Source organism: Cyprinus carpio, chromosome A5, assembly GCF_018340385.1.
Source record: "Cyprinus carpio isolate SPL01 chromosome A5, ASM1834038v1, whole genome shotgun sequence".
Taxonomy (NCBI): domain Eukaryota; kingdom Metazoa; phylum Chordata; class Actinopteri; order Cypriniformes; family Cyprinidae; genus Cyprinus; species Cyprinus carpio.
The window spans coordinates 27,423,304-27,449,966 of record NC_056576.1 but is presented as its reverse complement, the minus strand read 5'-3'; the positions used below and the strand labels follow the sequence as shown (position 1 = coordinate 27,449,966).

The following is a 26,663-nucleotide window of genomic DNA, read 5'->3' as shown; positions in this document are numbered from 1 at the left end:
CTGTGACACAAGGCAGAGAAAATGGCATAATTATATTACATCGTAATATTTACAGTACACCCTGATCCTACATAAAAAGAGAGTTTTAAAGTGAAGCTTAGAGGTGATTTTAAATAAGTCTTATTATCATAATGTAAAGCTACATTGCTTACACAGGATTTTATTTAAATGTGATGTTCACTGTTACGGATGATGTGTTTCCACATAAGCAAAAGAGGTGTACTTTTTACTACTGAAAAACTGATATGATTTTAGTAATCGTCATATAAATTTTGTCTGGATGTCAGTGAAATTGAGCTGGATTAGCTTTAGTCCACGCCTGATAAAAACTGTTAATTGGATATTTTGTTCTCCAAACATGCCTTGCCTTTTAATTTGCCCTGACATTCAACTCACTATCTCTGTAGAAACATGCTACAGTGGCGCAGTGATTAAAAAAAAAATTAGCTGGTCGTTGAAAGCTTATAGGTTCAAACCTCACAGTATACACATCATTTTCTTTTTCTTATTTTGCTATAATGACTGCAGGAGATGATCCAAAGAGCATCTTGAGCTTCAGTGGAAGAACATCTGACAGTCAGTACAAAGAGTCATGTGATCGCAAGTTTACACAAATTTACTGTTTAAGAAAATTATTTTAATTAGGCATCGAAAATGCAGAAATTGAAATATATTTTTTTATTTTCCACCACAATATAAACAAGACTTCACAGAACATTTTTGGTGCCACTGATGTATGTAGTCATAAAAGTAGACCCTCCCCTTAACAACATCCAATCACAAGTGATCTATGAAGAATCATTTTAGACACATTATTAATAGCAATGTTTAATGGCTGAGCACAAGTGATCAGATCACCCAAGACGGATGCTAGTGCTAGGTGTAAACAGTACGACTGTTTATGTATATTATTCATTCATCCATGTTTTCCTCACTTTTACTGACCTGGTTGCACAGGATCTCTAGGTTCTTCATGGTAGCAGCATTGAGCTGCATATGGTCAGAGTCACTCGACAGCTGCTTGAACGAGCTGCAAACATCTTTATACAAACACTCATTATTACATCTTTATACATTTTCACATCTTTGGAAAAAGGCACATTCATGACAAACTATTAGGTAGCAAGCCCCTATTTCAGCTAATGATGCATGTTAATTAAGGCCCTTTCAGAAAGTCCATGAGGTCAACGCCTCTTATTTTTCTTTAAAGAACATGCTTGATCAGTCTGTAATTGCAGGATGTTTCTGAACATTCACACATCAGGGGTGACACTCTGCCAGCATCATAATTCAGATTTGGCTCTGTTTCCCACTGCTATGCTATACTTGGATAAACCAAGGCCCTTGTTAATACCTATGTGCCAGATGGAAGTAGGTGTGAGATGTCGCTACTTTAGGTGAGGAGGAAAAATAACAAGAGTTTGTCTTCAAATAGGTTCATACTATGCCACGGATTCATTAATGTGTTTGAAGCACATGGCAATGAGAGAGGAAAGTGTAGGTGTAGCAGACACTGACTCATTCAGGAAATACACAGTGAACAGATAGTTAACACTCTGTTGAGTTTGCTATATTATTATTCAAATATTCATTATTACCACACAACAAGCTCTGTCAAAGCACAAATTCAAATGAACAGAAACCGAAGGGAAAAACAGAAAAGGATTTACACAAAAATTATATTTGACATCTATACATTCATGTTTTTTCTTTTCAAACCTAGCATGAATAACCTTGACATTCCATAGATAAATGTACCTAGACCACTATTTTTGTCATTTTTGGAGTTGGGCAGCCCCAGTCAACACTGTATGGAAATAAGCAGCCAGAAAATTGTGCTAAACTACTTAATCATTTTGCATTTGCAAAGAAAGTCATATAAGCTTGGAGCAACATGAGTGTGATAAATGATGACAGAATTTAAATTTTTGGTAAACTGTATCTGGAACATAGTAAAATCTTCTCTAGCTTAAACTCAGATACTGTCAGATACTGGTTCACAGGAGATAGCCGTGCTCTCCAGACCCATACAGACGGAGTAAAAAAATGTAAAAACATATTCACTGTTATTTAATTGTACTTACTAATGCTTTGTGCTTTTAGCATCTGCGAAATGCTATTGGACAGACTGAGTCAGAGTCAGTTCAGCTGTCAGCAGTTTTATGCCTTTCTGTATACACTACCATTCAAACGTTTGGGGTCATTAAGATTTTTTTAAAGAAATTAAAACTTATTAAACGTATTAAAAGTAATATTAGAATATTAGATTTCTATTTCAAATAAATGCTCTTCTTTTGAACTTTCTATTCATCAATTAATCTTGAAAACAAAAATATTAAGCAGCACGACTATTTTCAACACTGAGTATAATAAATGTTTCTAGAAAACCAAATCAGCATATTAGAAGGATTTCTGAATGATTTGTAATGGCCGCTGAATATTTTGCCTTTCCATCAAGAAATAAATTATAATAATGTTTCACAAATATTAATTGTAATATTTGTGAAAATTAGTTTTAACTGTATTTTTAATCAAATAAATTCAGCCTTGCTGAGCATTAGAGACTTGTATATTTAAAAAATCTGTTAAACTGTAGTGTGTCACTGTCAAGATTTCTAGTCTTTCTACTCACATATAACAAAATTGCATCAAACAGATTTACTGAGTGGTCTGTATAGGGTTATCACAATACCAATATTTGAAATTCATAATTCCTTCTAGATACCAATTTTGACAAAACAAAATTAACGTTCCTTGAAAAAAAAAAAAAAAAAACAATCATATATATATATATTATTATATATATATATATATATATATCTATATATATATATATATATATATAGATATACGCATAATCAATAAAATACTAATTAAATTAAAATAAAAGCATGTAGTCTTAAAATAATTTTTAATTAAGCAATTGTTGCTGACATTTTTCCCAATTATTTATTCAAGTAAACAGTCAGTAATTAAATAAAAAATAGAAGCAGAACAAACAGAAAAAAATAAATAAGTTTCCAATATACATTACAATTGATGTTTGGAGACAATGATTAGACTAAAGACTTGTTGCTTGTCAACATTTTTCAATGTATGTGACATCAAGCTGCATTTGAGATACAAAGCAAGGCGCATCAGAGAAAACTTCATCAATGGTGAGGGAGTATGTTGTATGCAATTAATGGATCCGGAACAAGACAAAAGGGTGATTTAGTCCGTCTTGCCAGGAAAAGCCACCACCCTTCGTCCTACACATGCCTAGTTTAAAGGACAGCAGACATTGATCTGCAACCCTTCTGCCTACAGGCAATGATTTTTCAGTTAAACACGCTGACCTCACATCAGTTTGACCAGCCAATGATTCATCAAGATTGGAGGTCAGACATAAAAAAACAGACAGGAGACAAGATAAAGTCACTTACCCTTTTCTTGGTTTCCCACAGCTGGATGAGGCATGTCTCTGTAGAAATCTATGATAATTCTCACTGCGGTTGGGTATGGAGCTTTCTCGTTTCTCAATATAAATTCGGTCATCTGCTTGGACACTGAAAGAGGAGACAAACAGAAGGTTTACATGGGACAATCGCACCAGGTAAAACTTCTGGGAGAACCGGGAACTGTTCTTGCTTATTTTGTTGTTTTTGTATACCATATTATAATTCTGCAACAACAACAACAAAAGTAAAAAAAAGTTAACTTGCTGTTTACATTTTGACACATTGATGTAAATGATGTAGATGATATTGTTTTATTGTTTTATAGATGATTACAGAACACAAAGTGTTTGGGCATTAGGGTGAATCTCCCATGAAAATGAAATTATTAAAAACAGTTTTCCTGTACAGGTCCTTAAGTTTACAAGTATGATAGCATTATCAGGGATCATGGGTTTGATTTCCATGGATCTTGCATGCTAATAAAACAGTCACTTTGGGTGATGAAAAATATCATTGTATATTAAAAAGTACTATATATTATTTGTATTAAAGGGGTCCTATTATACTTTTTCACTTTTTCAACTTTAGTTAGTCTGTAATGTTGGTGTTTGAGCATAAAAAAGATCTGCAAAGTTACAAAGCTCAAAGTCCAATTCAAAAGGAGATATTTTATTTAACAGAAATCACTTTTCAAAAACTACAATGAACGACTCGTTTGGACTACAATGCATATTTTCCGGGATTTGTGATATCACAAATATCAACGAATGGGATGAGACCTGGTTGAGTTGCACTAGAGAAGGCAACGGGTGTTATTACTTTGTCGGAAACACGCTAGATTTCCAAAAGCAGACAAATTTAGAGTGGTTGGAAATATCTGGGTTTAAATCGCACTCAAATTGATTTGATTTTGACGCAGTATTTACACTGAAGCTTGAGGTGGCTATGGTAAGGGGCATGACATTTCCCGACCAGGAGCCGAGTGCTGCCAATCACAACACACACTGGCACAGCTAACCAATCACAGCACATTTTGTATTTCATTTGATACAGGATACCCCCCCCCCCCCATACAAAATCAAGACCTTGTAAAAGAGCATTATAGGACCCCTTTAAGTATTTATGTGTCATCCAATTATTTATTGTCCTTACGGATACATAAAAACAATGTAAAGAATCGTTTATAAGGTTCTTAAATGTTTTTGAAAGAAGTCTCTAATGTGCACAATGGCTTCATTTATTAGATCCAACATACAGTAAAAATTTGAAATATTATTACAATGTAAAATAACTATATTTTAATATAAATATATGTTAAAATAATTTATTCCTGTTAAGGCAAAGCTGAATTTTCAGCAGCCATTACTCCAGTTTTCTGTGTCACATGATCCGTCAGATATCATTGTAATATGTTGATTTGTTGCTCAAGAAACATTTCTTCTTATTATCAGTGTGACAACAGCTGTGCTGCTTAATATGTTTGTGGAAGCCATGACACCTTTTTTTAGGATTCTTTGATGAACAGAAAAGTAAAAAAAAAAAAAAAAAATTCTTTGCAATGGGAATCTTTCGTAACACTATAAATGTCTTCAAATGTGATCAATTTAATCTATATTACAATAATGAGAATGTAATGAGAACCACCTTAGGTACTGTAAAAAATTACAGTAATGAAAATTTGGAGCGGGGGTGCTTAACTATCATGAAAGTTGTCACAATTTACAAAGAAAATAAAGGGTTTATTTCCTTCATAATTATTAATTTTCTCTTTTGATTTTAGGATGAAATATGAGCTTGACATGTTTGTGAAACTACTAATTAAGGTTACTTAACATTCTTGTTACAGTTTGAATTCAGTTTTTTTTTTTTTTTTGGTCTTATCCTGAAGCCTTCAATACCATTGGATTCTCTCATTGCATATGAGGTGCATATTATCTTGTGCACAGACACGCTTCACCATCAGTCCATTCACTTTTGCTTCCCAACCATTCAACACCACAGAAATCTCAAGGACGCAGCTTCTCTTTGTATCTTTGTGCTGTTGCTGGGGCAACCAGTGAACATATGTGGCCTATGCAAGTGTGCAGCCAGCTTTATCTTCCCCAACAGTGTAATCGACTTGCTGGGAAAAAAAAAAAAAACTCAAATAGTAATAATTCATTTAAAACAGTATTGTGCCCATGGGTGATGGTTTCCATAAATCACAACTATGCAAACACATTCATAAGAGAAAGATGCAAAAACCATCTTTGTAGGCAAAATAAATTATGATCACATGGATATATATACTACCTTAAAATGCCGTAATATTTATGCAATATAAACAGAACCTGAAATGAACTATTCTCTCTTAATTAATTATGCCTAAATATCAGTGTAGAGCGCTGGCTCATAACATGTCCATGGGCTTTTTTCTAAATAATAAGATTTCTATATTTGTTTTAGAAAAGGAAATGTCTTATGTCATTTTGATCAACCTTTTGCTTTCATTTTAAATACTCCTGCAGTGAGGAATAAATTTATCTAAATACAAACATTCCATATAGTCTATCAACTAGTTACAGAATGCATTATTGGCATAAATCATGTTGTCAACATTTTGATCCATTAAAAACTGCTTCAAGGTAAATGTCACATCCTTCCTCAATTGGATATCTTGGAAAAGTTACCAAGATTACAAAATTTACATGGTCATGAAAGATTCAGTTCAGTTCAGAAATTTGCATTATATTTTTGCATACAAGTATTTTGGTTGTATTTTAAACACTGTGTATTTCATTGTTTATTCTTGCCCCACATGCTCCTACTACTAGTACATTATTGTGAAATTTGTTTGCATTTGCAAATGGAGGAAAAAGGCAAAAAAAAAATTCTGTGGTAACTGACAGCTCGCCAGCAGATGCTTTCAATGGAACATGACTAGTATTCAACCCAAAAGGTAACTAAGTTCTGACCCTCACTAGAGTAATTTCATTACCGTCATTGGCTATCAAAGCCAAATAATGAAAACAGGAGGAAATTTTCCAAGTTATTTTAAGGAATAAAAAATAGACAAAATCCTGTGATGAAGCGTGATTGTGTTGTGTATGAAGAAATTAAGGTTGTTTGATCGGTACAGCAGAGGAGCATTCAGAATCCATTTCAAGTAACCAGTACGCACTGGGAGAAATTGATGGCAATGGCACCTTCAACACACCACCTGGAATTCTCCTCAGGATCTCATTAACCCACAGCGCAGCAACCACTCGGCAACAGTTGCTATGGGCCCTCCCGTACTATCACACCCCTGAGAACCAAAGCACACAGCACATGGTTGGCAGTGGAAACCTGCTGTACAATTAGAGCAGCGTGAACAAGAATGGACCGGAAAAACTGAGAACAAATGTGAAGAATGAAGAGATTTTAACAATGATGATGATAAATTGGCACCCAAAATCAATATTTCAGAAATAGGAAAATACGAAGGTTATTTGAAGTGGCTGCCGATTTTAAAACGCTTTCCATGGTGCCATTTGATTCCTATTTCCATATAAAAACAAACATAAACCATCGCTTTATAGAATGGAGGCTTCCTGACAGCACTTATGCAAACCTGCATAGTTCACACACTCCATTTGAACAAATCTTGAGTTTAAGCTGCCTAACAACAGTGCACTTTAAAGCTTATGTGAAGACGTAAATGCCAACGCAGTGATTGGACAGTTGTTCAGCTGGATAGGTCAGAGGACTTAACCCATCAACACTTTGATATATAATTCTGCTTCATGCTTCCCCCCCAGATTTAGTACCATTAATGCAATATCAGAGGTTATGTTAATAGCAAAACAATGACAGGGCAATACAGGAGAAAGACATCAAAAAACTGCAAGGCTAGACACGTCTGGTTATAAAACAGGTCAAATGAGGCAAAAAGACAAGACAAAGACAAAGACAAAGACAGAGAAAGCATGTGTGGAAACCCATAATTAAGAAAAGAAGAGTTGAGACCGTGAGTGTGATAAGGACAATTAAAGCTTAGGTGTGTAATTTCTGCACAAATATTTCAATCAGGACTGCAAAAACAATGATTGTTTATAAAACAGGTGTCTCTGTCTGCCATTGGTCAAGCAAACAGATAGTCCCGCTTCCAAACTCTTACCACTGATGTCACTGTGTTGGATTGGTTTGGATGCTCAAACAAAGAAATATTCTGAAAACACCACAAAGACACAGTATGAACAGTTTTCCACAATACAGAAAGATATAGATCGTGTCAAATTGGGAGGCATCGCTCCTACCTGGAGTATGTGCTCCTCACTAATTTAATCTAATACCGTCCTTAGCCCTCCAAGTACCTTTAAGCGTTGCCCTTGGCAACATTGATCACAGTCACAGGAATGAGCGAGGCAAAAATAAATCGACAACATGTGTCTCATTTAAGAGCCAAAACAACAGATGTTGCCCCTGTCAACTAAGCAGTGTCTCTCTCAGGATTCCAGTGGCCATTTCCAGTAACTAGGCTTGGCTATGTGATGATTCTTGATCACCAGTCGAGTCTAAGCCAGCACCTTTGAAACTGCTCACATGCAGATGCCAGCCAATTTGTAGCCATTGTCCCCTGGTGCAATAGGACGTGCTTTTAATGTTTCTTTGGGGTGGTTCTTCAATGGCGCTTCCATATGCCAGGAGCTTTGCTGGCACCAGGTAACTGACAAAGAACCCATTGCAGTTGTTGCTTTTCCAATGTTTCTTCCACAATGAAAGTGTTAACATGTTCAAGGGTCCCCGTGTTGGGAATCCTTCTCTACATGCAACACCTAGAATTCACTGGCAACACCTGAAGTTTGGAATATAGTCTCTTTAAGCATTGCCTCGAAGATTTCCCTTAGATAGCTAGCAGGGTGGGCAACAAATTTTGCTACCGTTTAAGAAGTATGTTATATGCAGAATGAATGAAATCTGGACACACTACACACTACTGCTGGGTAGATTAATACTTACAAATAGTAATCCATTCAAATTACATGACAAAAATTGCAGTTAGTTACGTAATCCATTATATCACACATTTTAGGTAATATAATCAGACTACTAGCTTTTCTCAGATGTGTTTCAGAGGAACTTTGGATGGTCTGATCACCAGGGTTAACAAATATAACCCTGATTTGTCAAAGAAAGGTTACCTGTGATTCCAGACGATAACAATCACAAGGGGGTGGGGGGGGACAAGGTACTGACGACGAGTGAGTATTCAGCATGTGGTTTGCATGTATTTTTTCTGCTTTCAGCCAACTGACTCATCCTACATGTGAAAACACTACACAGTGTATAAAGAGCTGTCTGAAGAAAGGATTATCTAGACATATTCATCAGTTTAAAGTTCCGCCAATATGACAGTCAATGTGTTTCTGACTGCTTTGAAAATGTGCTATGATATGCTAAAATGTGGATTTGTCTTCATAAGACAATTTTTACTCCAGTCTGTTGGGAAATCCAAGGATAACAAAGTAACACATTAGTTTTTTAGAGGTATAAGATTTTATCGAGGAGAAACGTGGTTGGGTCAGCCAAGCTGTTTAGCAGTCTCAAATGTGCACAGTCCTGCTAAGTTTTGGGATGATTTTTGCAGGATTCTTCTTTGCAGGTTGCCCTGCCTGATGCAACTGAGCACTGAGTGTGCACCAACTCATACCACCCCCAGTGCTGGGACTAGATACCATAACATCACAAAAAATCCCCTGGGCTATCCTTAAGAATTTTTTACAGCAAAACCACAACAACATGATTCTGTATCCGTGAAAAGCTGTGCCCTATCCAGCACTTTAACACAGAATCTTTAAGCACTAGCACCAGCTCAGCCCTAATGAATACCATCCATTCTACTTTGCTATGTTGAAAAAGCTACAGTACATATGGCCACAGGCATTGAAACAGCCAACAAAGTCTAGCTGGATCTTTAAAGGAAGTTTGAATTAGACTAAAAGGGAAATACTGCCAGCCTTGAAGCACACCCTCATGGAATTCTTCGCAATATGAGGTATCCTACTGTGGCACTGAAAACAGGAGCAGAAAGTGCATTCAGTCATAAAACATACACATCATTTGCAGCCCCTGTATATGCATATGTAACTACTATGTATATAACTACATGTGTTCATAAAAATTGATTGCTGTGGCTTAACAATTACCACACATGCTCTAACAAATTTAATCATCTTTTTTAAATGTTTGAATGTTCCCATAGGCAATAAAACATAATGTCATTTATTAGGTGATAGTATTTTACTGTCATCTAGTGGTGACGGTCAACAATTGCTAGTCACTTTGAGCTGCAAAGCATATACCTCCATTCACAACTGAAGATATGATAAATCATAAACTATTTGAAATCATTGAAAGAGATTGCAAATATGTTTTCTGCCATACGAGAGGGTTTTAATTATGAGGTGGCATAATAAAGTGATCTTAAAATAGTATTTTGTATTAATTGTCACTGTCATTGCATTAAAGTTATAGTTGACCCCAAAATTAAAATTCTTTGAACTTCTGTTTACCATATTTGATGAGCTCTATATATTCATGGTAATTAATTAAATCTGTTCATCACATAAAGTGATTGTGATTTGGATTAAACTGCTCAATTCATATGGATAACTTTTGTGTTCTCTTTATGAACTTTTTGTAGGCCTTTCAATGAGAGGACAGTTATTTTTCAAGTTTCATTAAAATATATATTCATTTGTGTTTTGTGATAGAATTTTTTTGATGAAGAGTGATTAAGGATAAAAAGACTCCTTTTAAAAAAGTGTAATGAAAGTATTTTGAGGAAGATTAAAAATCTAATGGATAATGCTTTTCAGTGATTATATTTTTTTACTCAGTTCCTGCTTTATGATTTAAAAATACCCTTATGTGCTATCAGTAATGTTGAAATATCCTGTGAAAGTTCCGGAAAGGTCAGATAAGGGAAGCACTAAATAATCTAGCACACACTTCACATGTGCTGAGGCAGTGATTTTAAACTCACTTAAGGAAAACTCCTGAAAACAGAAAAAGTGAAAACATCAGCAGCTACAATGGCCGTTCTGGCAAACACTTGTGCAATGAGATTAGTTGAGCTGTGTTTTGTTTTTCAGAGACAAATCAAGTACTTCATAAACATGCAATCTGCAATTAAGATAAAAAAGAGTCTTTCAATAGACAACCCTGAAACAAGTTTTGTTTATAGAATCAAATCTGTTTAATCCTAATAGGCTCTTCTTGGACCTCTTCCTCCAATTCAGATGGTCTGGCTAACACTGGCTCTAGAGGATACCATCTTATCTATTACACATATAAGAGATAAACAGAGGCTAAGAGGTTATTACATAAGCAAGAATTACAGTCAGTGATGTATTGTCAGTACATTTTATGTTAATTATGTACTGTACTTTTGTTTTTATGCCTCACAAACCTAAACATTTAATTTTTTGACGTTTTGAATGCTGTCTTTATGAATTTCTAGCTTTTACTGGGTTACATTATAGTTGTAGAATTTACTTTTTTTGAAGAGAATGTGAAACCTTCTAACATATAAATATTGCTAAATATAAAAAGTATTTAAAATTTTTAAAAAAAAAAAATTTTTCATGGTGTGCCAGTGAAAGTGTCATTTACAAATATGAATAGCACAAAACAATCACAATTCTTGAGCCCCACTTAGTGAAAATGCCAAAAGAAGACATTTTTACATTTTAATGAATCACACAGATGTGATTCCTCTCATGTTCTCCATTCTTGTTACTTACTATCTGACAGATGTTATAGAATCACAATGTGTAGACCGAGCAGGTTTAAGAACAAGCCTCGTTCAAATTGCAAAATAACTGATTTTTTAAATTTATTTATTATTATTTTTGTGTGTGTGTATGTGTGTGTATTTTGCTGTATTTAATTTTTACATTTTGTATGAATAGGATTTAACAGATGTAGTAGAACTGATGAACATGGAGTCCAAACCAAATTTCCTCTGTAGGTGACAATATATTTCATTCCACCCCATTCTCAAACAAGCAGATTTAAATTATTTAAAAGATTTAAAAAAAAAAAAAAAAAAAAAAAAGAGAGATTGAGAGAGATAAAGTTGCACAGACCAGCTGAAAACAAAAACAAAACTTCCAAAACATAAAAAAAAATGTCATTTCCTCTGTAGGTGGACAATATATTTCATTCCACCCCATTCTCAAACAAGCAGATTTAAATTATTTAAAAGATTTAAAAAAAAAAAAAAAAAAAGAGAGAGAGAGAGAGATAAAGTTGCACAGACCAGCTGAAAACAAAAACAAAAACTCCAATACACATAATGAAAAAAATGTCATGCATGACGCATGTGTCCTTGCTGGTGCTGGGGGTCACCATGTACTGCCCATCCCTCTCCTCCTGCACACTGTGAGAGCGTTTGGGCCGTTTCTGTGAGGACATTCCTAGATCAGATAACCTCTTCTTAAAGAACACAGGTTTAGATTTCAGTCGGTGTTGCTTTGAAACGGCAAACGCTTCTTGCAAGCGATGCATATTTGACTTGAATTGTTGACATGACAGCATAGTATGAGAGGAGTGCAGATTCTTTCCAGAGTAAGCAAGCTGTGTCTTTCCTACATGTAAATTTCTTACCTTTCCTCTGCCCTCATTGCGTCTGTCCGGGGCATTTGATCCCGGGCTGGTCAGTTGGTTGAGATTTATCGCTTACACTTGTATAGAATCTGCTGATAGTTGTCTGATTGCTGGACTTCTTGAAGGATCTGGATGCGAGCATACTTTTGACACCTCAACCATGTTCCATGGAATCATGTTGGAAGGTAAACCTTCTTCCCATTCTCAACTTTCTGGCAGAGAGCAGCAGATTTTCCTCAAGAATTTGATGGTATTTTGCCCCATTCTTTTTTTCTTCTATCCTGAAAAGTGCTCCAGTCCCTGCTGCAAAGAAACAGCCCAAGAACAGGATATTACCACCTCCATTCTTTACTGGAGGAATGCTGTTATTTGGATGATGAGCTGTACTGGATTTCAGTCAGACATAATGTTTGGTGTTGAGGCCAAATAATTAAATTTTAGTCTCATCTGCCTCTGACTCTTCAAGTGTGTTTTTGCAAAGCTCAGTTGTGACTGTATGTGGCCTTTTTTGAGGAGTGGCTTTTTTCTTGCAACCCTCACATACAAGCCACATTTGTGGAGAACTTGTGATATTGTTGTCACATGCACACAATGACCACTCACTGTCATAAACTCCTGCAACTGCTTCAGAGTTGCTGTAGGTCTCTTGGTTGCCTCTCTGAGCAGTTTCTTCCTGGCTCTTCCAGTGGCCTCCTGATCCAGGGAGGGTCTGTGTTTTACCAAATTTCCCTTTTTTTTTCTCTGACATGTTGGTGTTATATCTTTTACTTGGATGTTATAAGTTGCACTGAGTAAGAGCTGGATAAAACAAAAACTGTGTGCATCTACACTTCAGCATGCAAAGCAACAATGTGATTATTTTAAAGAGGGGTGATATTTTTCTATACCCACTGTATTTTACAGGGTAGATGGGAGCGGTCAAAGATTTTAAAAAAGACATTTGGCTGTTTTCAGACATCTAAACTATGTTAAATTCTCCACAAATGGTCATACTGAGAATAAAACAGTAATTAAATGAAAACTGGAATTTTAAAAAACTTTTTATTATTATTATTTTTCATGAAAGGCTTTTCAACAAATGGAGAAAAGAAACATTCCAGCTCTCAGACTGTAGGGGCACTATGTGAAACCGAACTTGTACACAAAGAAAGGACACAAAAGTAAAATGGTAGCACAAGAGCACCAAACCGTCAAGATATTTCATCATAATTTCTGTTACCTGATAACCTTTTTGAAACGAGGGAGAGAGAAAAAAAAAAGAAATCTGTAACTTAGCATTTGATCAATGATCATTTTAAGGTATTCAGCACACTGACATTAGGAAAATGAAAATTCAGGTTCCAAAATGAAAACATATAAGCAGTAAATGAATGAACACCAAACATTTTAAAATACTGAAATCATACAGCACTTTCTACTTTACAGAGCTTAGCCATGATGAAACTAAAATTTAATTCAAATCAAAAATAAGATATGATATGAAAGTGCACACCAATTACTCAATACTACAAATGCATCATGATACTGAAACCTGTTGTTTTTCTGTTGAGGCAACAAAAAAATGAATTGCATAGAAGCCTGTACTCTCTAGTCCCCCAAAACAATACAAGCTACATTTCAAGACCAAAATTTTGTTCTCAAGACAATGTTCTGGTTTCAAATGCTAAATGTGTTAAACATAATCTTTAAGTACATTTGAAGCCACTCAGTGAAATGAACATGGCGTACCATTTAATAGGTTTGGTCTTCTAAAACGATATTATAATGACATGATCCCTCTAGGGATGATTTCATGATTGATTATATTTGGCCTGAAAAATAAATATCACACAAGGATAGTAAATTTTCATTTAAAGTGTAAGCTTTCAGATATATTCATAGAGTTCTCTGATAATGCAATCACTAATCTACTGTTATTTGTATTGATAAAGTAGGCATTACTATAGCAGACATTTACCCAATATGGCTAAGAAACCCCTGAGCACACACTTCACACCAACATGATTCAAATATTGAATGGAAACACTCCACGCTTGGCCAAAACGAAAAAAAAAAAGAAAGAAAAAAAAACATATTTCACACAATTATCTATGAATCTAAAACTGGTGTTTGGTATGACCGCATTTTTATAATATATTTATCTAATACAAATTAAAATATCAAAACCATTTAAATAACGTTATTCAACTTAAGTCTTACCGAAAACGTAATAATTTCTTCTAGAAATCCCGGCACAGGTATTTGAAACAGAGCATACAAATGTAGGTCTCCACAGCAAACAATGCTTCAATTTCAATCCAAACATTTAAAATAAAAGAGTACATGTTGTTTACAATGAATGCAGTCTGAATTTCCCGTGCAAACTACTAAGTGCATTGTAAAAAGTGACATAAGAGTACTGTGATGACACTGACAGCACATTTAATTAATCGTTATCATTAAACACAACCAACTTGAGCAAACATACCGTGTAACAGAACCAATCCATAAAAGAACAGTCATTTTATTTGAGTCAGTACAAACTAAAGTCTGTCCAGCCTCCTGTAATCATGTAAAGTAAGCCTCACATTACACATGTGCAGGGATGCGAGCGAGATCAGAGGCAGCAGCTTGATCATGATAATAGTGGACAAATGTACTGTAATACTTGAAAACCCCTGATGCAGGAGTTACTGGAAAAAAACTAAGGTAATGATCCAGTACTCGATTATACCATCTTTGTTCTAAACTGACAGAATCAAAACTGACTTGCGTCCATTTGGACAGATTCCATCTGAATAGATCGAAAGAATGAAAGAGATGAGAGGAAAAAAGGGATCAGGTTCGATTTCAAAATCTGTCACTTATCTATGTCCGTAAGGGGCTGCAAATTGCTATTGCGTCATCACATCATCACAGAAATGTCTGTAGTGTTAATGAAACCACAAAGCTTGAATAATCTTCAAATGAGGAGTTGCCAAAAACTGCTGGTGCTTGCATTGCTTTCCCTAAATTGTACATACTGTACGTTCATTTGATGTTTTTGGAAGAAACTTATAATCTAATACATTAAGGATTTCATTTTTTTGAACTGATAATAAAAATAACTGAATACACATTCTACATCTCCCTGTAGAAACATTCAGTTATGACAAATGTACCATGTGAAGTGTTAAATAATTTGGTTGTAATTTGATCTTTGAGCACAAAAAAAAAACATAGAACATTTCTTTCTTTTTTTTTAGATGTCCAATTGTACAATTATATAGAGAAATTATATAAAATAATGTGCTTAATATAATTTAAAACAGATCTTATTAAAACATAAAAAAACTAAATAATGAAGTTAGCTATTTATCATTAAGTTACTGCTTACATTGTATTTGTACAAGTGTTGTGTAGTTATAGATATAGATAAATAGATATTTTCCTCTGTATAACATGATTGTGAAAATGTCATCATCGTATTTTTACATTCATCTTTTGTGACTTCTCCACTTAAAACAATAGTTATGCCACATACACGCGCACACGCACACACATAAACTATACACACACGCACGCACGCACTTCTCTTTTAAATGATTGATCTTTTTCTCTATGCTATGCTGTGGTTCTGGCCGCTCCACAGGTGATGTGTGCTTTACGTGCGGTTGAGTGTCTGGAAGATTCTAGAGATCTGGAGCATGACGGGACCTGTCTCAGGATCATTCATCCACTGCGTGCTGTTCAGCGGGTTCTCCAGCATGTCCTCAAACGCTGTAAAGCCAAAAAAACATGTCTTAGCCACATCCGACCAACAACTGACACAGATTGGACTGCATCTACTTATACAGTTTAGTCTGTTTCAACAGTGGTCTTGGGGGGTGAAAACTTTTGAACACGATGAAGATGGCCAAGTTTTTCTTATTTTGTTGAATTATAATTTTTTTCCGTTTAGTTCTGCCCTTCGTAAGCAACAGAAGATACTTGTATGTTTCCCGGAACACAAATTAAGTACAATTTACCTTGATCTTCAAATTCCCCCCCCAGTTTAACTGTTCAGAACAAATAAGGGACTCATGCACAACCATCACAAAACAGAAAGACAGCCGTGGATCATCCAGGTAACCACACACAGTATTACGAACCAAGGGTTCCCAAACTTTTAAATGGGGTTATTTTAATAATTTCAGCAATTTTTTTTGTCTTGTGGACTAAATGTAAACATGTACAATATCTTACTCAGGACAGTACTAAGAAAAAATAACATGCATTTAGTATGATCTCTCTTATTTTGTAAAAATTATTCACATTTTAACAGATTCTGCAAGGGGTGCCCAAACTTTCGAGCCCCACTGAATATATTATGGTTTCTACAAAAAAAAAATGTAACTCTATTGTTTTTAACATTGATGAAAAGAAATGTTTCTTGAGCACCAAATCAGCATATTAGAATGATTTCTGAAGGATCATGTGACACGGAAGACTGCTGAAAAGCTTTTCCATCACAGGAATAAATTACATTTTAAAATATATTAAAATAGAAAATGGTTATTTTAAATTGTAATAATATTTCACAACATTAATGGTTCTACTATTTTTATCAAATAAGTGCAGTCTTAATGACCAAAACAAACTTCTTTCAAAAACATTAAAAAAAAAACTTTATTCAAAACTTTCAGCCATTAGTGTGTGTGTGTATATATATATATATATATATATGTATATATATATATATATATATATATATATATATATATATATATACATATATATACATATACACACATACACACACACACACACATATACATATATATACATATATATATATACATATACACATATATATATATATATATATATATATATATATATATATATATATATATATATATATATATATACAGTGGGTGCGGAAAGTATTCAGACCTCCTTAAATTTTTCACTCTTTGTTATATTGCAGCCATTTGCTAAAATTAAGTTCATTTTTTTTCCTCATTAATGTACACACAGCACCCCATATTGACAGAAAAACACAGTATTGTTGACATTTTTGCAGATTTATTAAAAAAGAAAAACTGAAATATCACATGGTCCTAAGTATTCAGACCCTTTGCTGTGACACTCATATATTTAACTCAGGTGCTGTCCATTTCTTCTGATCATCCTTGAGATGGTTCTACACCTTCATTTGAGTCCAGCTGTGTTTGATTATACTGATTGGACTTGATTAGGAAAGCCACACACCTGTCTATATAAGACCTTACAGCTCACATTGCATGTCAGAGCAAATGAGAATCATGAGGTCAAAGGAACTGCCTGAAGAGCTCAGAGACAGAATTGTGGCAAGGCACAGATCTGGCCAAGGTTACAAAAATATTTCTGCTGCACTCAAGTTCCTAAGAGCACAGTGGCCTCCATAATCCTTAAATGGAAGACGTTTGGGACGACCAGAACGCTTCCTAGAGCTGGCCGTCCGGCCAAAGTGAGCTATCGGGGGAGAAGAGCCTTGGTGAGAGAGGCAAAGAAGAACCCAAAGATCACTGTGGCTGAGCTCCAGAGATGCAGTCGGGAGATGGGAGAAAGTTGTAGAAAGTCAACCATCACTGCAGCCCTCCACCAGTTGGGGTTTTATGGCAGAGTGGCCCGACCGAAGCCTCTCCTCAGTACAAGACACATGAAAAAACACCTGAAGGACTCCAAGATGAAGACTCTCAGACTGTGAGGAATAAGATTCTCTGGTCTGATGAAACCAGGCCTTAATTCTAAGCGGTATGTGTGGAGAAAACCAGGCACTGCTCATCACCTGTCCAAAACAGTTCCAACAGTGAAGCATGGCGGTGGCAGCATCACGCTGTGGGGGTGTTTTTTAGCTGCAGGAACAGGACGACTGATTGCAATCGAGGGAAAGATGAATGCGGCCAAGTACAGGGGTATCCTGGATGAAAACCTTCTCCAGAGTGCTCAGGACCTCAGACTGGGCCGAAGGTTCACCTTCCAGCAAGACAATGACCCTAAGCACACAGCTAAAATAACGAAGGAGTGGCTTCACAACAACTCCGTGATTGTTCTTGAATGGCCCAGCCAGAGCCCTGACTTAAACCCAATTGAGCATCTCTGGAGAGACCTGAAAATGGCTGTCCACCAACGTTTACCATCCAACCTGACAGAACTGGAGAGGATCTGCAAGAAGGAATGTCAGAGGATCCCCAAAACCCAGTGAGAAAAAAAAAAAAGAACTTAAATGATTTTAGCAAATGGCTGCAATATAACAAAGAGTGAAAAATGTAAGGGGGTCTGAATACTTTCTGTACCCACTGTGTGTATATATATATATATATTAAATACAACATCCTACCAGTTGTGTGTGGTAATGGAGGTAAAAATAAAATTAAGAACATATACTAAAATATGAAATTATGAATTAGCAAATCATTACTCAGTGTAGTAGACACTTTTAAGTTCAAGCCAGCTTAGTAAATGGGGCAAGCAGATAAAATGTGAAAGTTTGGAAAATTTAAATTTGACTTCCAAGATTAAGTCCTTTGTGTAACCGTGGCTAGAAGGGAGGCAACTTCTGAGCAAGCCCAAGATAATTCTGGATATTCTGAGAAGCCTGGTGACAAAAGATGAAAGGCTTTGGAAGTAACTGCTGTGGTCTGATGAAGTGAAAATTGAGCACTCTGGCCTGAAAGCAAAGTGCTGTTTTTACCACAAACCACACAGAGCCCAACACCCAGATAATGTCATCCTGCCACCAAGCCTGGTGCTGGCAGCATCATTAATCTGGGTTACTGTTCAGCTGGAGGAAGTGGAAAACTTGCTGTCATAACAGGCCAAATTGATAGAATCAAATAAACACTTGAAAACCTTGAAATAACATGTTTTGCTCAGCCAGAAATCTACTTTTCCAACAGAAAAGTAGAAAAAAACAGTAGAAACAATCATAGATTTGACTGTTTTGAAGAACCTTTGAGTATATAGGGGGGAAAAAACTCACCAAGAAGAGTCTTGGGGTTTGTGAGACCAAGCTGTACGACGGGATTCTCCAGGATGGCCTGAAACAGGGGACTGCTGGTATCAATGCCCTTGTCCAGATCCTCAGGGGTGGGCTTTCTGTCACCCAGCAGCCATTCACACTGTGTGGGAACAGAAGTTACAAAACAAGGATATGGAATAAAAAACGGATCTTAATAAATGTTGTTTAACTAAACAAAACAAATAATATTTTACAGAATATCGATGAGTTCATTTAATCTTAATTGGCTGTTGAAATAACTCAATATACATGATTTTATGATCCTCTGAATGTTTACATACAGCAGCATCCTGTTGATTATTATTGACACGGAGGGCATCAATCACCTCCTTCTCATCGAAGCCCATCTCCATCAGTGCAATCACTGCCTACACACAAACAGAGATACGAGATGATGCATCTAAAAAGATTCCACAGCAAGACAGAAGTAGCTATTTTACGTGAATTACTGCAGGATTTGCAACCAACAAAAAATTAATTCTATAGTGGCATTTGCCTGTGGAAAAAGTGACTTCTATGATGCTAGGGTGTTGTGGGTGGTTGCTAAAGTGTTTGAATGGTTTTTAGCTTGTTGCTTTCAGTGTTGTTATTGTTAGCTAAAACTTTAAAAAAAAGTTTTTGTAAATTGAAACAAAATGTTGAAATAAATTAAAATATAAATGCATGAATACTGCTAAAAGCGCATAACAAAACACTAAAACAAAAAAGTTTCATGTGATTCAAAAACTGATTAAACCGGACTTGAAAATGTGCTTGCATCGCATCCGCATGAATTTAAACCATGGTTCAATATCATGACAGGCATAAGTAGAAGCTGAAATATCCATTTTTCACTTTTAACAATGACAGCTAATCTCTTATGTTGTAAAAAAAAAAAAAAAAAAAAAAAAAAAAAAAAAATTTTATTGCATCAAGCTGATGGTAATTTCTATGGTAAATTAACCAGACTGAACAAATGGATCTGATTTCATTCGAATTGTATTGTCCAGTATAGTTTGGGTAAAAAAATAAAAGCATTTATTCAATCTGACACTTTAATCTTGCATACTGGTTAAACCACTGAGGCTATTATCATAGTATGTCAGTGGATCAGGAAATTTCATCATGTTTGAGTTTAAATGTGAGCTATTCTTCTCCAGTTTCTCCTGACACCCGCGTGACACTAACCTGTGAGTCAGGCCTGAACTCTCTTTTCCTTCTGATCCGTTTGAAGATCTCTGTCAGTTCATCTTGTTTGGCCTCTTCTAGGCTGGCCTGGGATGACAGACGGGCCCGGTCTCCTGAAGCAGTGGCAGAGGGAGCTGGGGCAGGGGCAGGGGCAGGGGCTGCAGCGGCCGCCACCCCTGGGGTGTCCTGTCCAGGCAGAGGCGTGTCAACCATGGGGTCATCCACATGCTCAATCAGCCATTCCATAGCCTGGGTCACAGACATGCTGCAGAAAGAGTGATTAGTTATTAATGACCTTTATTTAATCAAGTGAGAGTTGGGTCACATACATTAATGATGCACCAAAACATCATGTTTGCTCATTTGATTATTCTTATTTAGAAATATTTTACCATATGTTCATGTAACAACTGAATTGACACTTAAAGGGTGTACTAAGTAAATTGTTTTGTTTATGTTCCACAGACCAATAGTCTTGGACTTTATACTGCCTCCCAGAAATGCACTATTCACAGGCACATTTGTTAACTATCAACTGACCATGAACCCTACAGTTCAAAAGTTGCGATCAGTAAGATTTTCTTTTCTTTTTAGGGGACACAACTGTTTTCAACATTTATAACAATAAGAAATGTTACTCGAACACCAAATCAAAATATCGGAATGTTTTCTGAAGGATCATGTGACACTGAAGACTGGAGTAATAAAAAACTGTTCTTTTAAACAGTACTATGTCACATTATTACTGTTTTTACTGCATTTTTGATCAAATTAACACAGCCTCTGTGAGCATAAGAGACTTCTTTCAAAAACATGACCCCAGACGTTTAAACAGTGTTGCAGTCAACAACCGAAAGTGTCTATTAACGAGAATATCACAAAAACAATATATAAGTTACATGCAGCTGGTCAACCTCATATAGAATAATATTATTTTTGGAAAAAATTATTTGCTGTACCTTTAAAGGAGTAGTTCATTTACTCACCCTCCACTTGTTCCAGAACTCGATGTGCTGAACACAAAAGAAGATATTTTGAAAAATTTTAGTATCCAAAAATTTGATGGGCACCATTGAATTCCATAATATTTTTTTTTTTTTTTTTTGCTGCTATGGAAGTCAATGGTGCCCATCAACTGTTCGGATACCAAAATTTCTCAAAATATCTTCTTTTGTGTTCAACAGAAGAAAGAAACTCATACAGCTTTGGAACAAGTTGGAGGGAGAGTAAATAGAAAGTTAACAGAATTTTCATTCTGGAAGTGAACTATTCCTTTAAAATTGTATCCTTATGTAAGAAAAGACTTCAGTCACTAGCTCACTGGTAACAGTTATGTCCCCAACAGATGCTCACTTTTGATTATTGAAACATCAGAAAAAAAAAGTGAGAGAACTCACTGGTTTAAGCGTAGAGCCTTCACAGCACGACTCTCAGGGAAACCCATCTCAGTCAGCTGCTGCAGGGCCGTTTCATCCACACGATCCTCCTCATCCTCATCCAGCATGGCTGCCAGAGAGGGAAGACACAAAGAATAACCATTCGCCATCATTTGCTAAGAGAATAAATAAATAAAATTATATCTACACCTGCACACTGACCAGTCAGACATGTCCTGTGAGAGCGGTTCTAAGTGGTTATCAGAGATCAAAAATAAAGTAGTTTAATAATGACCTCTTTAAAACAAAATTACAGTGGCAGTACTATTGTACAGCAATATTACTCTATGGTATTTAAATAATAAGATTAATAAATAATATGTCAGAAAAACCTATGCTAGATATCTGAAAAACATGGTAATTAATTGTTTCACCAAGGCTTAAACTGATTTAATCCATTCTGGTCTCTATCCATAGCTTACCATTGGCTTTTTTGAAGAGCTCAACAGCATCTGGATTCAGAGCCAGCAGCTTCTGAGCCACCTCAATAAGTGAGACCAGAATCTTCCTCAGCTCTGTTTGAAACTGAAGGAGGCAAAAGAAACTATGAAATGTAAAACAGTATATTCTGAACAACTGCAATGCAGAAAGGTCTAACCGAATGAACTGCAAGCACCCACATCTTTGATATTGTGTTGAGTTACAGCACGTTCAGTGTTGCAAGTGGACAGGTTTGCTGTGGCTTTGAGGATGGCGTCCTTATCTGGAGCTTTGTTCTCTTGCTTTTCTGTCAACAAGCACAGACACTGTTCAGTTTTGCAGAGTCACAAAGCTTAGAAGTGTAACGCATAGCATTAATTAAGAAGAGTTCAACCAAATAGAAAACTGCCACCAGATACCTTCTCTTCAGAAGATATGTCAGCCATTTTTGGTGGAGCCTGCGGAGGTCTTTTCTTTATCAATAATAAGCAGTCTAGAACACAAACAAAAATTAATCAGCACTCATGTCTGTCAGAATCTGATTTTAAATACAAAGAACATATACAAAACATGACTACAACCTAGATTAGTGGTTCTTAACTGGGGCTGGGACCCAATAGAGGGCCTTAAGCAAACTTCCAAAGGGGCCTCAAGGTTTAAGACTTAAATGATTCAAATACAGCATGAAAGGAAATTACGTTCATCTTTTTCTCTATTGTGACATATATCTGAGTGAAACAACTTCTCAAACAAGAAAAAAGTTAATGTATTTGATTAAAGATTACAAGAGCAAACAAATAAAAAAAAAATGTGAATGTGTATGTATTTTTTATTTATAATATGTAATGTTATATTTAATTTTAAAAATAAATTCCATTTTAATTTAATGGTGAATGGAGACAAAAAAATGTATTCCAGAAAAGTTAAAACAATTAAAAATTAAGATATTTCTTAGTTCAATTCACTCCCTCAACGACATTTTTTTAAAGGGGTGGCTGATTGCGATTTCACTTTTTTAATGTTAGTTAGTGTGTAATGTTGCTGTTTGAGCATAAACAATATCTGCAAAGTTGCAGCGCTGAAAATTCAATGCAAATGGAGATATTATCTTTTAAAATTCTGGCAGTTTAATGCCTACAAAAATGGCTGGTTAGGAACTACAACGAGCTTCTTCCCAGGTCCGTTACGTCACAAACCCAGATAAACCCCGCCCCCAGGAACACGCAACAAAGGGGGCGAGGCCATGTTGTGCTGCTTTAGAGAAGAGGAAGTGAAAACTAGGGGTGCACGTAAAAATCTGTCAATATATGAATCGCAATTCTGTCTTCTAACGATTCTAATAGATTCACAAGTTTCAAAACCAATGTTCTAAAGCAGCGGTTCTTAATACTGTTCCTCGTGTTGCGTTGCCCTGCTCTGCATCTCTTGTTCTCTCTCACTCTCATTCAGATCAACTTCAACAAACGGTTCCATTTATACACTTATTTTCACATAGCAATGAGAAGCATTATACATGGACACGCGTGCAGTTGCTGTGCTGTATTAAAGCTTTAACCAGAATAAAACCGTATATAAAAGCTAACAGAAGCAGTAGGATTTACAAACAACAGCGTATCTAAAAGTATGAGACAACAACAAACAAATATACCATTAAGAAGTGTGCTTGCATCCTCTTCATTAATATTCCCTGCGTCTCAATCGGGCTCAAATTGATAATCAATATAGAGGACGTCATTGTTTACAATTCAAACGGAGCACATTTTGAGCTTGAGGGGCGGGATGTTCAGACGCACTCTAGAGGCGGTTTAGCGAATCACAACACACTGAGTCAGCTGACCAATCTCAGCCCATCGCATATTTCTGAGGGAGGGGTTCATAAAAACAGGAAATAATCGAGACGTCTGTCAGAGAAGGGACAGATCGGTGTGGAATAAAGGTAAATTATGTTAAAAATAGGGATGCACGATAAATATCGGCCGATAATTAATGCGCATCTCGTCAGTAAAGCCGGTTCTCTAATCAGCGGTAAATTCCATCAGGTGCGAGTCAACCACCCCTTTAAGAACCACCAGATGCACCAGAAAGTTTAAATACCTTTGTCTTTAAGATTTTCCTCAGCAACTGTTTTGGATTCGGTGAGAATTCTCTCAGTGGCAGCATGAATGAGTTTGTGATGTGTAAGAGTTTTAGGATCCTCTAGACTTCCATGGACATACTGTAAGAGAAGAAAAATACAAATGAAGTGTCTTTAACTACTAGTACGTACTAACATTGAAATATATAATCAATAGATACAATGTACTTTTTTGTAAGATATGTGTTATATTATTTGAATTGTATTTGCTTGTATTTACACATACTACAGAAATACACCGTCACCCCAACCCTTACGCCACAACCCACCTTTAAACCTAGCCATACCACCAAACCTGTCCCTAACCTTAACCGAATCCCACCTCAGTAGCAGCAAAAGTGCTTCTATCTTACAACCCCAAACCTTTGGATAGTATTGTACATTTACCCCATAAAAATCACAATCATGAGCTCAGCCCATTTACAGTGGGGTCCAGTACTGTGGTAGTACCATGGTACAGTTGGCATCAATTGTTACCATGTTACCTGTTACTGAATAATTAATGTATCCTGCTTTTTACATGATACTTCAATGAACACCATGGTATTGTCATTATATAAGTCCATAAAACTTGGTATAATTGTGACATTATGCCATTAAGCACAGGGTAATACCTTGGTACTTTTCAACCCGCATTGCACCTTGTAGCTAGAACATGACTTGACTTACAGTCAAATGATTACAAACACATTTACAACCTTAAAGCCATGAAGTGTGCAAATCAAATCCTCACAGAAAATATGAATGGGTGTCAAGGTGAGTACTTGGCAGATATATTGTGAACAAAAAGAGGCTGTCAACAAGATAATGTCAGTTCTACACTGTAAACCAAACAGGGTAGTTACGGTACAGCCATCGAGACGGAGGTGACGGACCAGCTTGCTAAATTATAAATAGCACCGTCGACTCGTCTGCTAGTTACTAAAAATACTTGGCAATGACTCTGAGAATCCAGCGGGCCTGTCTTGTCCGGGTTGGCTAACAGTGCCAGCTAACCGATGGCAGACCTAACTTACATGCTTTAAGCATTTCTCCTTGAGTTTCTCTATAGTGGTGTCTTCCGTGACTTCCTCCAGCCACTCGGTACCCTCCATGGTACAGACGTGGACCTTCAAGACTTTGCCTGCAAAGATCTTCTCTTCCTGCACGAACATTGTAGCAGCAGCAGCAGTGGCGGCGGCGGCAGGACCGCAGCGCTCCCCGCTGAAGACGCTCCGCGAGCCCGCTGTCTACAGCCCGGAAAGCCGCCCTCTTCACCGGTAAAACCTGCCCTGGCACAGACACGAGCTCACGGTCTCATTCGCACATTTTCAGGCCGTCAAATCTGTACTGCCCGCCCGCCCGCTCCGTAGGACTGATATATTTTCGACGGGACGGATAGGTTTCCTCACTCGCAGCTGTAGCAGGGACGCTTGCTCTGTTGACACCTGCGGTGCGAGAGCGACAGCGGTGGGTACGGTGCAGCAGCGCGCATGCGCGAGGTTGCGGACTGTGATTGGTGGAAGTATGCATACGTGCAGACGCGTCTTGCTGCACACTCTCAAAAACAACGGGCTGTGATACCCGTATAACACTACAATTTAAGTAAATGTCAAATTGTGATTATGGACCACATACAATAAAACTGACTGCAGCTTAAAAACTGACAAACACAGATAATTATTAAAATAAATAAATAAGAAAGAAAGAAAGAAAGAAAGAAAGAAAGAAGGAAAGAAAGAAAGTGAATAATGTAAACGTTAAACACCTAAAATTCTCATTAAAAAAAACAGGTATTGCTTTTGTTTCTGTATTGTAATCAGTGCTACATAAACGAATTTCAGGTCTCTGTATTAACATCTGCGACGTTTTCATTGGAAAGACGGGTTACAGGGTTATAAAAAATAACCTGAGAATAACCATGAGGGAACGTTCTGTATGAGTTATTTTTGGGTTATTTAAAAATAACCACCCTGCAACGTTCTGGGAACATTATTTTATGGTTGCAAAAAATAGCCTAAAAATAACCATAAGGGAACGTTCTGTATAATTTATTTTTAGGCTATTTTAAAAACAACCACCCTGAAACGTTCTGAGAACGTTATTTTAAGGTTGCAAAAATAAGGGAACGTTCTGTATAATTTATTTTTAGGATATTTTATATAAGTTATTTTTAGGTTATATAAAAATAACCACCATGCAATGTTCTGGGAACGTTGTTTTATGGCTGTTATTGTATAGTTTTTTTATGGTTTTTTTTTGGTTCCCAAAAGAAAATTCTCTATAAGTTATTTTTCAAACGGGAACCAAAAAACTAACGTTAGGGGAACGTTCTGTGTTTGCTGGGTTACAATGTTAAAATGTAGACAAAAAAAATGAAAGCGTTAGTATTTGGTTCCCAAAAATGTTGACAAGGTCATTAAGAGGTTTAAAAATCTGGAACACACTAGAAA

At 36.2% G+C, this 26,663-nt stretch overlaps 1 protein-coding gene and 1 pseudogene across 1 annotated transcript; both read right to left on the bottom strand.

The window, feature by feature from the left end:
* Positions 1-14,829, bottom strand: part of LOC109046917 — a 43,617-nt pseudogene extending 28,788 nt beyond the window's left edge.
* On the bottom strand, positions 13,094-25,757 carry LOC109085506 (ubiquitin-associated domain-containing protein 1-like). The gene is made up of 10 exons (XM_042756667.1): positions 25,248-25,757; positions 24,192-24,312; positions 22,504-22,590; positions 22,298-22,404; positions 22,100-22,202; positions 21,639-21,747; positions 20,242-20,506; positions 19,356-19,442; positions 19,036-19,174; positions 13,094-15,809 (listed from the first exon to the last, which is right to left on the bottom strand). Exons 1-10 carry the CDS (start codon positions 25,383-25,385, stop codon positions 15,694-15,696), a joined length of 1,272 nt encoding a protein of 423 aa, XP_042612601.1. The 5' UTR covers positions 25,386-25,757; the 3' UTR covers positions 13,094-15,693.
* Between the last annotated feature and the right edge of the window lie 906 nt (positions 25,758-26,663).

Coding starts and splice junctions, on each gene's coding strand:
- LOC109085506 (XM_042756667.1), bottom strand. CDS start 25,385: ATGTTCGTGCAGGAAGAGAAGATCTTTGCAGGCAAAGTCTTGAAGGTC. Junction 19,443..20,241: donor AGTTCAGGCCTGACTCACAG/GTTAGTGTCACG, acceptor GTTTGTGTGTAG/GCAGTGATTGCACTGATGGA. Junction 15,810..19,035: donor AAACCCCAAGACTCTTCTTG/GTGAGTTTTTTC, acceptor TTGGCTTTACAG/CGTTTGAGGACATGCTGGAG.